The 16,187-nt window shown below is 40.6% G+C and overlaps 1 protein-coding gene across 2 annotated transcripts in view; it reads right to left on the bottom strand.

Moving 5' to 3' along the window:
- Positions 1-16,187, bottom strand: part of LOC120425210 (adenylate cyclase type 6) — a 283,171-nt gene that overhangs the window by 32,656 nt on the left and 234,328 nt on the right. For both annotated transcript variants that reach the window (XM_052711139.1, XM_052711138.1), the window contains 6 exons: positions 14,984-15,394; positions 1,612-1,771; positions 729-1,544; positions 338-669; positions 184-268; positions 8-124 (listed from right to left, as the gene is read on the bottom strand). In XM_052711139.1, the coding sequence (XP_052567099.1) occupies positions 8-124; positions 184-268; positions 338-669; positions 729-1,544; positions 1,612-1,771; positions 14,984-15,394 (1,921 nt within the window). The remainder of the gene's footprint in view (positions 1-7; positions 125-183; positions 269-337; positions 670-728; positions 1,545-1,611; positions 1,772-14,983; positions 15,395-16,187) is intronic.

Raw genomic sequence — 16,187 nt, 5'->3', positions numbered from 1 at the left:
CACTGACCAGTTTGTAATAAGACAAACATATCACAGTAATGACGACACAGAGCGATATCACTTGTGCAACCTCCCGGCGGCCGTGGATCTTCAGTGACATCGCCCGGAAGAAGTTTGAAATTTTCTGCAAATTCAACAAACGTTTAGAGTCACTTGTCGATCTTGAATTTGTAGCTTACTTACAGTGTCTTCCCTCGAGAAGACAGGAACACAAGACACCAGCAGAGTTACGGTTAAAACTCCGTACACCCAGTAGCTGTACCGGTCCCTAATCGAAAGAGGAAGAAGTTTGATTAAGGTTGAACAGCACGGTTCAGAAATCAAGTCCCCAACTCACATTGAAAACACCAGCACCTGGATCGACATGATCCCGAAGAAGATGATGATGCTGCAGTAAAAGTACACGTTCAGCATCGGGTCCGGCTCGTGGCAATACTTGCGCTCAATGTCGTCCTTGATGAACGTCAGATGGAAGCGCTTGCAGTGGTCCAGCCGGAGCCGATCGATGGACCGGGCGTCGATCGCCTTGATCAGATACTCGTTGACCTCCTCCTCGGTGCTCTTCGGCTCCTGCTTGTCGTTAAAGCCCATCTTGGACCAGTGGCCCATCATGCGGAGTTCCTTCGAAATGTTGCCGTTCACCGAGGACGACTGCTTGGACATGGTGTGCTGAAATCAAGAGAAATTAATATGAAACCAACGAACAATGAAGAAGTGATCCAACTCACCGCCCGATACGACTCCTTCGGTACGATCAGATACGTCTGGATCTGGTGATCCTTCAGGTAGTTGTTCCGATCGGCACCGTGCCCCTCCTCCACCTCGTAGTGATCCCCGAGACACTTGAGCGTCTCCTTGGTGATGTGAACCCGCCCCGGAACGCCCCCACTCTCCATGTAGTTCGCCAATGTCACGTCGTTAGACCACACGTCAAACTGCCACTTGCGCAGCCCCAGCACTCCACAGTGAACCCGCCCCGTGTGGATCCCCACCCGCATGTTCACGTTGACCGCCATCACCTCGCGAACCAGCGCGATCGCGTCGATCATGTCCAGGCCCATCTCAACCGCACAAGCTGCGTGATCGGGCCGTGCTTCCGGCAGTCCGGACACACAATAGTAACAATCCCCCAGCAGCTTGATCCGCAGACAGTGATGCTCCTGGGCGAGCCGATCGAACCTCGCAAACAGTTCGTTCAACAGCCGCACCAGCTCCTCCGCCGTGCACTGATCCGAGAGGCTCGTGAAGCCGCAAATGTCCGCAAACAGAATGCTCACGTTCTCGTGCCGCTGGATGTAGATCTTGTGGAACTGAGCCTCCTGCGGTTGACCCGCGATGTCGTTCTTCATCTCCATGGCCACGTGCCGCGGCAACACGGACAGCAGCAGCTGCTCCTGCTTCTGGTTCTCCCGCTGGATCCGCAGCCGAGCCTCCACGCACTGGCGCGTCTCCATGAACGCGTTCCGCTGGGACCTCTCCTTGGGCCAGTGCAGCAGGATGCCGGTCGCGTTCGTGCAGGCCAGCGTGATCAGGTCCGACAGGAGCTGGGAAGAAACCATTAAGCCTTAGAATAACTCACAAAACTCGAGCGATCGATAAAACGAAACTCACCACCTCGTGGTCGTCCGTTTCGTTCATGAAGAAGGTCAGCAGCACGTGGGACAGCGACAGGAGGGTGCCCCCGACGACGGCCTCCCGCAGCCGGATCGGGAGCATCGTGTAGATGATGTAGATCGCGATGACGGTGCAACCGCCGGACGAGGTGAACTTTCTGGAATTGATGAAAAATGGAGTTTAGTTTCCCAAGGTATAGTCAAGGTAAAAAAAAAAGTCAAGGCACAAAACCCGAAAATGGCATGTCTAATGACAAATCGTTTAAATGTCCGAATATCGCGGTCACGAAGCCAAATTCCTTAAGGGATGCGAGATATTCAAAATGGCTGAGAGAATCTTCAAGTATTATGTTATAATTAGTATTATGAATTTCTCCAATCGCCATATTGGACGCCATCTTGGATAACACGCTACAGCTGGTTGAGACATTACTCCGATTTGTACTTTTTTTAAATAAAAAATATCACAGAATATATCATTAGGTTTTATTGAAAATGTTGAAATTTGGGCTTAAATTAATAAATTCAATAAATAATCTAACAATATTTTGACAGTGCAGTGGTGGTGAATAATAGTTCACACTTTCGCATTACATTTAAATTTTTATATGGGAATTTGTATGGGAAAACCTTTTTTCAGAGTTTGTTTTTTTTCACGAAACTTTTTAATCTGACAAGAATTTACGGTGTAGTTTTTTGAAAATATAAGGATAAACAATTCGGCAAGTCTGATATTTATTTATTTATTTTATAGGATATTTTTTTAGAAAAATTTCTGAAAATCGAGTGATTTATTTACAAATCTATCAAATTGCTGATATATTTGCCTTGAGAGACTTCAACGGTACACATCAACCAGAGCTTTTTGCACGAAGATATATGTTAAACAAATTTTAGTATCTTCAAAACTGCGGAAACCGTCGATATATTTTTTTATTCCTTCTTCAAAGTACTATCTACAATACATTTTACAACAAAGTTTGACTTTTTTTTAAATCAAATTATTGATTGGATTGGGTTCGTAAGTTTTACAATTTTAGAATAAGAAGATAACAACTTCATTGGTTGCTGTGCACCTTTAAATTGCATATTTCACCAATATTTAACGTTTATGAGACAAATTTACCAGATTTCTAGCTTTCTTTGAAATTACCCGAAAATCAAAGATAGAAGAATCAAGACGAATGAATAAAAATATTTTCTTTGTACAATTTGTCATGAAAATGCAGCAACATATTGACCGGACAAAAATGTGAGTGTTTCTAAAAAAAATGTTTTTTTTTTCAGTTTTATTTCAACCAATATTTTGTTTAAAGATTATTCCTTCATCCTCTTCCATCTCCTTCAAAATGATCCCATAAACAAGTGAACTTAAACTAAATTAAAGTCCAGACTTGATTATCAAAGTTCTCAAAAAAATACTTTGGATTTCGCTGTCTTGTTTAAGATTGTAAAGCTCAAATATAACCCTGAAAATGCTCCGAGGTGATATGGAAATTTAAAAACCAAGATGGCAGCCAAAATGGCGGTGATAAAAAATTGAGAAAATGAAATTAAATGATGAGAAAATTTTGTAATTTTGTGATTGACCATTAGGGTGCCCAGAATATGGGGCTTTTTTTCAAAACCTCGCTTTACAAGCTGAATATTGTTCCTTGACCTATTTTAGGACTCTGGGCCAAATATGAGCAAAATCGGTCATAATTTACCCATTGATACTCGGAGGTGAATTTTGTATGGGAAAAATCGAAAAAAATGAATGGTAAACCCAAGTTTCTTACGGTTTGGTCTGCCAGTGCGTTACTTCCATCCAAATATCCTCAAAAGTGACATTCTTATTGGAAATTTAATGCTCTACAATTTTGTAGAACATAACAAAGCTGTAAAACTCGATCTTGAAATGTTATTATCGATTTAAAAAAGTATTTTTTACATGAAAATAATTTTTTAATCCGCTTTAGGCTCGGATATCAACGGGTTTATCTCATCCAATTTCGCTCAAAATTTACACAGATGCTAAAAATAACCCAATTAATCATTTTCCGCTTGTGGAGCAGGGGTCATTTTTTCTGGGCACCCCATTGAATACCTAAATTTGCCAAAAATGGAATAGCCGAACAAGAATTTGATGTTATAAGTGGAATAGTTCTCTACGATTTCACAATTTATGAGTCTGAGTTTTTTTTTAGTTTAAAAAATAATTCGTGAGAGAAAAGCACTTCTGAAGAAAAAAAAATGTTTGAAGAGCTGAGCAAATATCCTATAATTTTCTCTCTGGAACATAGAAATTCGGGCAATTAGTTTCTGAGATACAGCCATACAAAAAAAATTCGAAGCAATAAAAATGGATTTCTGTAAGTGTCTCTCAATTAGCCTGTAATTTAAGCTGACAATAGGTATCTCAGAAACTATTGGTCCGATTTTCAATTCAAAAAAAATTAAACATCTGCGAAATTTTCTGATCTTTTCAATAAAAATAATTCCAAAAATTTTTAATCAAGCTTTACTCTTGAAAATCTTATAAGGAAATAAAACAAAGAATATAATTTTTGAAATATTTTAATTGAAAAGATCAGAAAATTTTGCAAGAGTTCCAAATTTTAACATTGAAACTCGAACCAATACTTTCCAAGATATCATCAGTTGAAAAATACAGGAAAAATTAGATGACACTTGAGAAATTCATTTTCATCGATTATAATTCTTTGTGAGGCTGCATCTCTGAAACGTATAGCCCGATTTTCAAGTTCCAGAGAGAGAAATAAAACAAGTTTGCTTGGCTTTTTTTGAATACAAGGTGCGTTTCATTAAAGATTTATATAAACTCAAGAAACAAAAAAAGGTAATTTATACCTAAAAGTAACTATAACTTGAAAACGGTACACGAATTCTAATTTTAGACAGCATAGCAGAAAAAGTTCCTACCAAAATCCTTCCCTTCTTTTGCGAGCACAAATCGGATAAGACGCAAACCTGCTTTGATCAAATCTCACTCTGTTCGGCAAGTGTGGGATTGTCTCAGACAGGCCGATCCTGCTATATCGTTCCAATCTGATTCAAAATTGTCGTTTTACACAGAAACAAAATCATGGTAATATTCATCAGGAAATGGTGACAGATTTTGTGTCAAAAAAAATGTGTAATATTACATCTGGCATTGAAGAATATTCATCAGTTTCTGATAAATTTTCATCAGGTTCACATTTTTACACATTTTTAAAGTAATATTACTCAATAAAGAGGCAATATTCAACCAACCAAAACTACAACCTTCCGAAATTAAACTTTTTTTTGCGTAACCATTAATTCAATTTCTTAAACTCAATTGATCAAACAAATTTTGCACTGCTAAATTGCATGCTCTTGTGTGAGTTTCGTCGCCGGAAAGCGAAGTAAGCCAAGCAAATCACAAAGGATTTGTAAAGCTGTGTGAAGCGATCGACCAAACCATTTGCTGCTTGCGAGTCGTAGTAACTCACGATTGGTTGTGCGCTGCCTATTCAAGCGATTTGATTGGCACTGAGTGATTTGGCATATTTGAACTGAAAATCAGGACCCTTGAAAAGCAGCATATTGAATGAATTATGCATTTTGTGAAACATTTTGATTAAAATTCTTGAAAATACTAGTTTCAAAGCATGTTTTTGAGAACGAACATCCTCAATATCACAAATATCCATCATCTTTCCAACAAACCACACGCACACTTTTATTACCCTCTAGCCAATAGTGCCGCAGAAGGATGCAACAAAGAACGTCCGGGTTTCAGCAGTCCAAACCAGCTGCTGTCTTCCCCCAGCGTACGGGCCAAGGGCCCTTATCTATTCTTCTTGGAACTATAGCAGTTGCATTCAACTTTCTTGTTACGCGTTCACAGTCTCACACACTTGAATTCCATTCAGGGTCCAAAGCGCAGAATGGTGATTGAGGGGTTGGATGGTTTTTCCAGAAAGTATTTTATAATCATAATTTTGATTGATTTTTTTGTCTAAATTTTTCTTATTTTGTGCAAACAACACCTTTTTTTAAACAAAACTTATAAAATTTTCACAAATAAAAAAAGTATTCAACCCCTCATTCCCATTGTCACACAGCCTGCTACTCCCACATCGCGTTGTTGACACTGTCTGGGATGGAACCAAAATATCCCAGGATATATTCGTTCCTGTGGGTGGGTGGGTACATTTTTACACTTGTTTCTGGCTTACTGTTTGCTTGGCACGTGACGGTCGGCAGCACTGCTTGTCCGGTTCGGTTCGGTTTTTTCAGCTCGTGATTTTAAATCGAAATATTTTGGTGAAAATTGTACGTTAAGACGTGGAAAATATGTTTTTATCACGGTTTTCATCGCTTTCGTGGTTCGGACGATGGAATTTCTCGCATTTTCGAGTGAAAAAAGTGTTATTTTAGCCAAATAAGTTTGGGCTTTGAGTGCTGAATGATGGCTGCTTCTCGGAAAGGGAAAGAAACCGTCAGTAGGGAAAGAGACAGCATCATAGTTTTTTTTTATGTTGGTGGGAGCGAAAAGCCTTCCTCTCGCTTTCCCGCGTGTGCGTGGCTGCTGAGTGTCTTGAGCGAGCGTGTAGTTTACGCTGCAATAATTCCAGCAAAATGACAGGACAGAGATCGAAGGAAAAATGCTGTCAGTTTTGGGTGGTTGGCTTCGTCACGGACGAGGGGAAGGCGATATGTTTGTCAATTTATGTTTTTGTGTGAAAGAGAGAGTCGCCGCGAGCATCTTGCTCAAATTGACAGTGGGCCTGTTGATGTTGTTGAATATTAGCATAGCATAGCATTGGTGTCTACCCGTAGTTGCTACTCTATTATTGACCAGGACCTCCAAGAATTGCTCCGTGGACCACAGATGAAGAGTAGGAACCAATTATCACCACTTCGCAACTTTCAAATGTCCCTATCATGCTAGCCAATCACAGCGCCGGCCACGACCAGTGGTAAGACACGGGGGAAGTGGATAGGAATTTTAGTCCGATACTTGAGTGATGAAGACCGCTAAATCGGCTGCGTCTTCGACAAAGTATCACGTGAGGTTTGAGGGTGTTAGTAAGATGGGTGTGAAGCCAGGATTCACCGTGGTAAGTGATGCGGCCGGTCAAATCTATTTATAGTCCTTAATTCTTCGTATGGTCTTGGATTCATTTTTAGAAGCTTTCCAATTCGGTTCACCAAGCTTTTTGTGGTGAATTCTGGTCGTGTTGAAAGTTCAATATTCGCCTAACAATTATGCAACCAGTGTCCTTGAATTCAACTTGCATTCAATATTGCATTTTCCTGTTCTTAGGTTCACACAGATTCCAATCAAGTTTCTTGGATTCTTATAGCATTCTTAATCCTTCTAGACAATTAAGCCTCGATGGTCTGGTGGTTAGCATTTTTGTCTGCTGACCCAAAGGACGGGGGATCGAACCCCGCCGCGAGCTAATGAATTTTTCGTTCATATTCAAGTGTTCAGAATTATTCTTTATTTCCATAATTTCTCGATAGGGGCAGATGGGAATCGAACCCAGAACCTTCCGCTTACAAAGCGAACAGCGTAACCATTCAGCCACGCCTACCCCCCTGTTGATGTTGTTGAATATTGTGAAAAAAGATCGTGACAGTTTAAAATTGTTACAGAAGCTCATCTTCTAGTGGCTTAATCTTGAAGAATTCAAATAATAATTTTGCCGGTATTTGTGACTAAAAAAACAAAAAGCTTGAGTGCACGACTTGCTCTGCTCAAAATTAGCCAGTAGAACTGGTAGAAAAATTAACCAAGGAAAAAATCAGTCAAGTGCTACTATCGCTGATGGATAATTGACATTCGGGTGAGGACTTTCCTTTTAGGTGTGGAGGTGTGATTGTAGTAGTTGTGGTGTGCGGGCGCGTTTATTTTTCGATCCGTCACGTATTTTTTTTCCACTTTTTTAAAAAGTGGAAGTATCTCAAGCGAAGAAGAAGCAATTTGAGGTGGAGCTTACTCCGGAGGAAATCAGGGACAGGTGGCTACGGAAGCTGGCAAACAGTTCAACGGAAACGGAGACAGTCGTGTCTGTGGTGGACCACTTGGCGGCCACATCCGGCAACGCAAGAGATGCAAAGAAAGCGGGGATTTACATAAGAGTTTACGGAGCTGGATGGATGATCCCAGAATTTGGTGAGAGCGTTCTAGTGTTGTCCCTATTATGGAGCAGCCGTGGCTGACTGGTTACGGTTTTCGCTTTGTAAGCGAATGATCCTGGGTTCGATTCCCATCTGCTCCCAACGAGAAAGTATAGGAAATATGAATTTTTGAAACTCTAAACATGAACGAAAAATCAAAGTCGCTCGAACCGGGGTTCGATCCCCCGCCGTTTGGATTGGTAGAATTAAGAATACTATTACTACAAACTATATACGCGCTGGATCTTTGTCCATTTGACAAGGGTTCGGAAGTTCTAAATAACGTTTGAATCCGATTGATGCAAACGTTCTTTAGGGCGGGGCTTGTCGATTCAAGCTGAGGTACCTCGCGCATGGCTAGCCTGCGTAGAAATGGGTCACCGAAGCTCGGCAGAGCTAACACCGTCCAAATGCCTATGCGAGTTATTTGCATGTATAGAATACAAAATCTAAAATACATGGAAACAACTCAATTTGTAAGAAGCGACCGCGTGGTTCCGTTTGGTTGGTTGCACACACACACACACTGTTTGCTTGGCACGTGACCCCAAAATCTCCCAACGCTTTTTATTCCTAGCTGTTTGAGCACATGTTTGTTTACGTTTTGTGTGTGCTCCATTGTTCGTTGTCAAAGACGACAGTCCAGGACACAGTGTAGTTTAAACCAAATCTGGAGTTTTTTTTTTTTTTTTGAAAAGGTCCAATAAATTATATTTTCAGTTTTTGCTTTTTGGGTGTTTTTTAATACCTGACTCATGGCGGTTTCAAAACACCCAAAAAGCAAAAACTGGAAATTTGGTTTATTGAACCTTTTCAAAAAAAACTCCAGAAATACTTATTTTGAGACCAGATGATGTTAGGAATATTCAGTACAATATTAAAATCAATTGCTCTATGCTTAACATGGGAAATCTTTTTATTTTGCATTTCAATTTCAAACCACAAATTAACATCAAATTATCGGCTAAAAACAACCGCAATTTCATTCACTTCATTTATCAAACAAGCCGAAGCTAAATAAACTGCACTGCGGTAACGAAAAAAAACCCTGCATCGAACACAAATTACATTTGGCATCAATTAAAGGTAACACAAATTGATTTTTATCGTGGAATTGCGTTCCGGCAATGTAAACATCATCGCCCGACCAACATGACCAACATTTCCTCCGTCCCAACCGATCCGTCCGAAGTGGTTTCGCTTAATCAAGCATTAATTTAAATTCAATTTCGAGCAACATGTTCACGAAAAGGAAGGGTTGGGGGTGGGAGGTGCATTTTGGTTTATCTTCGTTGACATTCTTGTACCCAAAAATAAATGGTCGTTGAATTATTTTTGATTAATTCCACAAAAATGCATTTGTTTGGCATAACTATGATGGCATTTTTTTTTAAATTTGGATAGCAAACTAAAAACTTCACAAAAAAAAACTCGACAAGAATAATATTGTTGGCAATGTGTGTCCATTTACACCAACAGCAAAGTCATGTTGATATAGTGCAGAAAGAACAACATTTCCAATTATATGCCTCCCACTCATGCAAGGGCGCTGTCAGGGTTGCCAATATCATTCTGACTGGTGAAATTATTGTTTGTGTAATAATAGTGCCTGTTGAAAATTTCGGAATTTTTCTCGGTTATTCCTTCAATTTTTGATTGTTTTTACTTGTTTGATTGTTTGTATTAATCATTAACGATATTTTTGGAACAAAACATTTTGGTGCAAATATTCATTACCACTGTTTTAAAATGTTATAGGGAGCGTTCTTTTATTACGTAACACAGTTGGGAGGGAGGGGGTGGGGGTCGGAGGCCGTGTTACGCTCCATACAAAATTTTTAAAATTTGTTTGGAAATTTTGTTACGAGGGAGGGGGGGAGGGGGTCTAAAAATCCGATTTTTTTTCGTTACGTAATAAAAGAACGCTCTCATACACTTTATGACATTGCATTGCACCAAAATGTGATGTACTAAACTAATTAAAAAAATAATGAGATTTTATATATTAAAACCCGATTTAATCCCACCTGGGGTGAGATAGAGCCTTTCTTACAAAAGGAAGATAACGGCAGTTAAAATTTTTTTCCAAAGAAATAGCAAAATAAAGAATGGTCCATTCATTAATCAATTCAAAACTCAACATGATTTTTTTCATAAAACTGAAAAGCGCTGGTTTTTGCCCCATTTGCCATGGCCGGGTGTAAGCTGTGCTCGCACACAAGCATTTTCGATTTTTAAAATCAGAACAAATTATTTTTGAGGCATCGAATTACCTCACAATTTGCGATGTTCGTAATGTTTTCTGCCTATCGCAAAATTGTTCGTATTCTCTGAGTGTTTTTTGAACTTTTCAAAATATCAAGAATTAACGAGAAAACAATGCGTTAAAGTGGTTACAAAATGACTGGCAGAAAGCGTTTCCACACCCGAGAATTTGCCGTGTTGTAAACGATGTAACGGTAAAGCCGCATAAATGTTCTTGAAAGCTTTGAAACGCCTACTGGAATTCACTAAACTGACATTTAGGCGTTAGGCAAAATTGTGAGCTTTCAATAAGCAAGCCAGAAAATTATGTAGTATGCATTTAGGCGTTTTTGGGATTGGGAAGCATACTGCGACTGAGCGCTCGGTGAAACTTCACTACGACAAACGCAAACGTACCGAATGAACCACTTAGAAAACTTCAATTTTCGTGTTTCTTTTACTTAAAGTGGCTGTATCTCAGCAACTGGATGTCCAATCTTCAATGTCTCTTTGACAATTTAATAGCAAATTTTCTGAACTTTTCAAAAAAATATTTTTAGAAATGGTCACTCATGGTCACTATTTTTTTTCAATTTCAATTCGGTTTTATTGGTGAATAATCAAGATACAATCAGTTCTTTTGCAATTCATAACAGAGTTTTGGAGTTCCTTTCAGCTGTGTGTTGCATCATAATCCATTTTGGAACAATTATTTCTATAACTATGGCACTAACAAGAGCAAGAAAATTAAAAAAAAAACTTGCTAAAATTGCAAAGGAAAGGGGAAAGAAAAAGAAAAAGCTTATAACTACATCATAGTATTTTATCCTTTGTAGATGTGCTTGATCATCAGCTCCCCAAGGGCTAGAAATTGCTCCGCCTTGTTACGGCAGCTCCGAAACCTCGACATCATCTCCCCCGCGAGAGCAAAGAACTCTGGCAGGGTGAAGAGATCTTCCCCGGTGACTTCTTGCTGGGCCGCATTGCCGCTACCGGCAGCAACCACGCTGGCAAACGATCGCCCCCAGCCAGGGGGGAATGCTGAGTTGTCCGCGGGAACCGTACGCTGCCCAGCAGCCGGCACGGTTACGCTCGTATTTCGCTGAGGAGGGTGGGACGCTGCTGCTTTCTTCTTCCTCTTTTCCTGCTCCTCGAGGTAATTTTTTCGTGCACTGCATCCACGGTAGTTGCTGGTATGGTTACCTCCACAGTTGGCGCACTTGATGCGCGCCTTGGTTTGCTTTGCCTTGTCCCCCAGGTCCGCCTTGCACGGCAGTGCACACGCCTCAGAGAGGTGTGTTTCACCGCACTTTACACAGCGGGGCGGGAGGTTGCAGTTCCGCGAGCCGTGGCCGAATTTCTGGCAACGGTGGCATTGTGCTGCGTCCGACGGGTACTTTGAGTAGAACCGCCAGTTTACCCAAAACCCGTCCAACGCCTTAGTTCGTCGCAGGTCTTGAATCTTGACGGTGCCGCGGTCGAAGTACAACAGGTACAGTGTGTGTGTACCTGTGACTGTTGTCTTCCGCGAGAGGACTTTTATGTCACGCGGCGTTATTCCAGCACCCGAGAGGTCCTTCTTGAGGTCGGAGATCGGGCGGTCTTGGTACCCCTGCAAGACGACCTTAACGGCTGTCTTCTGCACGGGGTCGAATGTGTATGAACTTGAAGTTTTTACTCTCCAATTTCTCCACAACCAGGTCAAAGTTCTTAGTGTCAAATGTGTAGACTTGCACTGACGACTTACCGATTTTCAAACAATATCCGAGGCCTTCCAGCAACTCGTCAATATCGTCCGCCAACGTGTCCAAAACAAAAATTGGAGGTGGTCTACGTTCCTTTGGAGAATTGTTCGTTTTTGGCGTCGGCACTTTTTTCCGTGCACGACGATCGTCGTCGTCGTCGTCGGTAGTGCTGCTACCGTCGGTGTTGTTGTTGTTGTTTTCTTCGTCGTCGCTCAGCATCTGGAACTCGTTTCTGATGGGGATGTTGGCGGATGTTGATGTGCCGCTGGTCGTGGCACCGGAAGTACCTGAACGGGTTCGCACTGGTGATCTCGGCACATATCCGGGATGTAGTAACTTTTTGTCGATGCCGTCTGCGCTCACGCTCCCCTGCGCGATGGCGGTCGACACGGCGTTGGTTTGTTTACCTTTTTGCACACGGCCGGTAGAGGAACATCGCGGGTTTTTCGAGGCCGCACTCGAACTGCCACGGCCACGGCCGGCCTTTGGCATGCTGCAGGAGCAAACTCGCGGGTAATCACGGTAATTTACGGCGAAAAAAATCGAAAAAACGATGGAGCAACTGAGCACTTGACTGCTGCTTGCTCTCGTGCTTACACGGAGGTCGGTCACTATTTTTAAAAATAGAAAAACTGCAAATATTTAGCTAAAATCAAACTTTCGGTGGCTATATCTTGAAAACAGAGCCCTTTATCAAAAAATCTGTAGAGTACTTTTCGATTGGAAATTCAATTTTACATTAAAAAATTACGTCAAATTTGTTTTTGCATGAAACTTTGATTTTTTTTCCAAAAATCACATTTTTTTCAAAAATTCATAACTCGGCGGTAGATTTTTTGACCATGTTTCTCTATGACTCAAAAGTTGCGGATTTTTGTCCCCTAAAACATATCAAAAAATCTCGAAAATCAAAAAATATGTATTTTGGGAAATTGAGTTTTAGTGAAAAAAAAGTTGATTAAAAAATCTGCAAAAAAAAATCCGTGTACCTATTTTTTTTCTCAAAAGTCCTCAACAATACCTACAACTTTGCCGAAGACACCAAATTGATCAGAAAATTCACTAAAAAGTTACAGCTGTTTGAATATTTACATACCATTTTTGTATGGACAGCAGCCAAAATTGTATGGAGACTTGTATGGGTGAACCAATGACGCAAAATAGCTTCTTTGGTCTTAGGGAAGGCCCGCACAAAGTTTGAGTCAATTAAAAAAATACAAATAAAATCCATTTCCGGTTTTGGTAGAGAATTGCTCATATGCATTATTAAGCATGAGGAACAGTGTTGCTAAATATTTTAGTAATATTCATTAGCACTGGAACGCCCAACGCATGTCCAACTTACACGGACGCCCAAGCCTCCCAAAAAAGTTGGAACGGTAACTTCAACTCGCTGGTTCTCGGGCATAACTCACCCAATCAAGACGATTATTTTTTCCAGTGATTTGTTAGGATGTCTAGATGATCCTAGAACTTTGCAGAATTCAATTTGATCAAATCTGTAATTTTTGCGACCAAAAACATCGTTCCAACTTTTTCAAAAAGACTGCCTTCGCGGAATTTTTGGCGAATTTTTTTTTTACACGCGAAAAAAAAAGTTGGAACGATGTTTTTGATCGCAAAAATTACAGATTTGATCAAATTGAGTTCTGCAAAGTTCTAGGATCATCTAGACATCCTAACAAATCACTGGAAAAAAGAATCGTCTTGATTGGGTGAGTTATGCCCGAGAACCAGCGAGTTGAAGTTACCGTTCCAACTTTTTTGGAGCCTTGGGCGTTGGAATGTTAGTATACTTGTTTAAACAGTGGGGTGGCCGTCTTACCTCCAGCTCCCCTATGATAGATTTGGGCTCACTGAACACGATCCAATTGAAAGAATTTAATTTTAGTAAAATTTTAGCCAATTAATAAAATTGTAAATGTTGGGTATAAATGTAATGGAATCATTAAAGGGAACCATACGCACCCCCTTATCAAATTTATCATACCTTGACGAAACTGAAGCGCTCACTGACATCAACTTGAAAAATGTCAGCTTAATAATTTAGACATTATGTACCGATTGCAAATTCTAGTCAATTAAAAATAAAAGGTAGGTATTTTACACGTGACCAATATGATAAAGACATTTTTTTAAAGCAAATAAAAATATTTTTTTTTTTCATTATATTTGAATCGTTTATTTTAGGTTTAAGTTTGTTAAAACATAATCAGTTTTTTTCATGAAACTGTAGGTAGAGCTTTAAGGACAAAGTTCTTTGTCAAACAATTAAGAATCCATCACCATTATTGTGATTAGTTTTGCTGAAAGTTTTATGGATTGTTCTTAGTATTTGGAAGTAAATTTTGCATGCAAAATAGAGATTTTTTGTGATTTTGGGCAGAAATTTACTATTTAAATAAAAATTTAAATTAAATTAAATTATAATTGACCTTTTGCGACGGCGTGCGTCCCTCGTACGGCGCCGAAGTGAGCCCTTTGTTTTACTGTGTGTTGTTTGTTATTGTTTGACCGGTGCCCGTGCTGTCGCTTGGCGATCGAACAGAAGAGTGAAAAAGAATCTGAGCAAGCGGGAGCACGGGCGCAGCTGTACAGGTCAGCTGCGAAAAGACACCGAATATGTAAGTTTTTGTGATGTTGTGAACTTTGTGTGTAATTAATTAACGAAATATACATTTTTAGTTTTGTAGCGAGTGGAAAAGAAGTGTTTACTTTGACTACTCCGCTCACAGAACCGGTGCCCGGTTCGACTTCCTCCCGCGTCTCAATATTGACCGTTGAATATTGCACTGGATCCCATTTTCGGGTATTCAATGTTCAATCAAAGTAGGCTTTAGGCCCTGATGATTTTTTTTTAAATTTAAATCAAAAAGTCAATATTTTTTTAATTTGTTTAGGAAAGATAATTTTAGTTAATGCTGACAACCCCTGTATATTAATACCGAATCAGAATGAAATAGAACAAAACAATTTAAAAAAAATGTTCTAGCATCACAACATCAACGATTTGGCAACACTGCCCATTGACCACAAACCCCACATCCCAAATGGAAACCACAGCACTGTAGTCGGATGCAATTGCGTGGGAAACCCGCTAATTTCGCAAACGGTTGCTTTGATTTACATTCGCCCAACCAGCCGGAACTCACAAATCCGGTGGAAAAACGAACCGACTCACATTCTCAAAACCAAACCCGACCCTCGGATGAAAATACTCACTTGGCCGACGTGGTAAAGCTGAAGCACACGTCCAGCGCAAGCAGCGTGACCATGACCACGTACGACACCTGGAACAGGTAAATCTCGTTGATGTGCTGCTTGTACAGGCAGGCCAGCAGCAGCGCGTACACGGTCGCACAGACCCCGATCAGGATCAGCTGGGTCATGTTGTCCTTGAGCAGGGTGAAGTAGTCCCGGCTGCAAAATTCCGGCTCCCCGTCCGCGGCCGACGTCCCGTTCGCCGACTCGTTGTAGATCGAAGTAAACTGTGGCTGGGCCGGCGTTGGCAGGACAACCACGGCCAAGGTGGGGTCATCGACAGCGGAGGACGTGCCCGGTTGCTGGTCATAGTTGGCCGCGAATGCGGTCATAACATCGTTATCGCGGCTGTCATCGGGGCCGTTAATGGGGCTGGAAATAGAATTGGAACGAGAAAAATATGTAGAAGGGAGGGGAAGGCAGTGAGAACGTGGGAAAACATTACACGGTTGAGGGCGCAAGCACGTAAAAACAGTTATCGATGGGATAATTTAATGTGCGTTAATGTGGTTTGGTGAAATTCCTGGAAAAAATAAAAGTGATGGTCGCTTTTGTTTTAGCAGGATTAAACATTTGGAAATTTCCAACTTCAACATAATAAGCAAATTATTTAAAAAAAACGTAACTTAATCCACCTTGGTGGTTGGTGCCTTCCTCTCATTTATAGAGTGATTACAATCCCCTAAAGTGTCCACATGGTTTATGGATCTCCCCTAACGTGATCGCAGCACCTAAGAGGTCCTAATAAAAATAAGTGACGAGTAAAAAAAAAACAAACTTCCTATAGACTTTTTGTCAAGATAATACAGACACCGCCTTTCAGGAAAATGGCATATCTCTACAAGGCTTTTTTCGTGGCGGTCAGACGGGACCATTTGAGGTTATGTAAATTCAGACCATTTTTTAAACTGCTTGTAATTTTAGATAGGTAAGTCAGATCTTGAAAATTCTTAATCCACAAGAAAGGTCTTCTCATATGCTTTCTAAAAAAATATAACATGTGAGGGTTTCATGAACCCTTTTTACCATAATTTTAATTTAAGATGAAACAGTTTTTTAAACATTACTTTTTAAATACATGATCAAACTGCATGAATTTAAATAGCAACTTAGGGGACGTTAAGACGGATCGATTGAAACCATTCCGGCCAAAATCGGTTGAGCC

Source organism: Culex pipiens, chromosome 3 (genome assembly GCF_016801865.2).
Source record: "Culex pipiens pallens isolate TS chromosome 3, TS_CPP_V2, whole genome shotgun sequence".
Taxonomy (NCBI): domain Eukaryota; kingdom Metazoa; phylum Arthropoda; class Insecta; order Diptera; family Culicidae; genus Culex; species Culex pipiens.
Note: the sequence above shows the minus strand (reverse complement) of the source record. Positions and strands in the feature narration are given on the sequence as shown.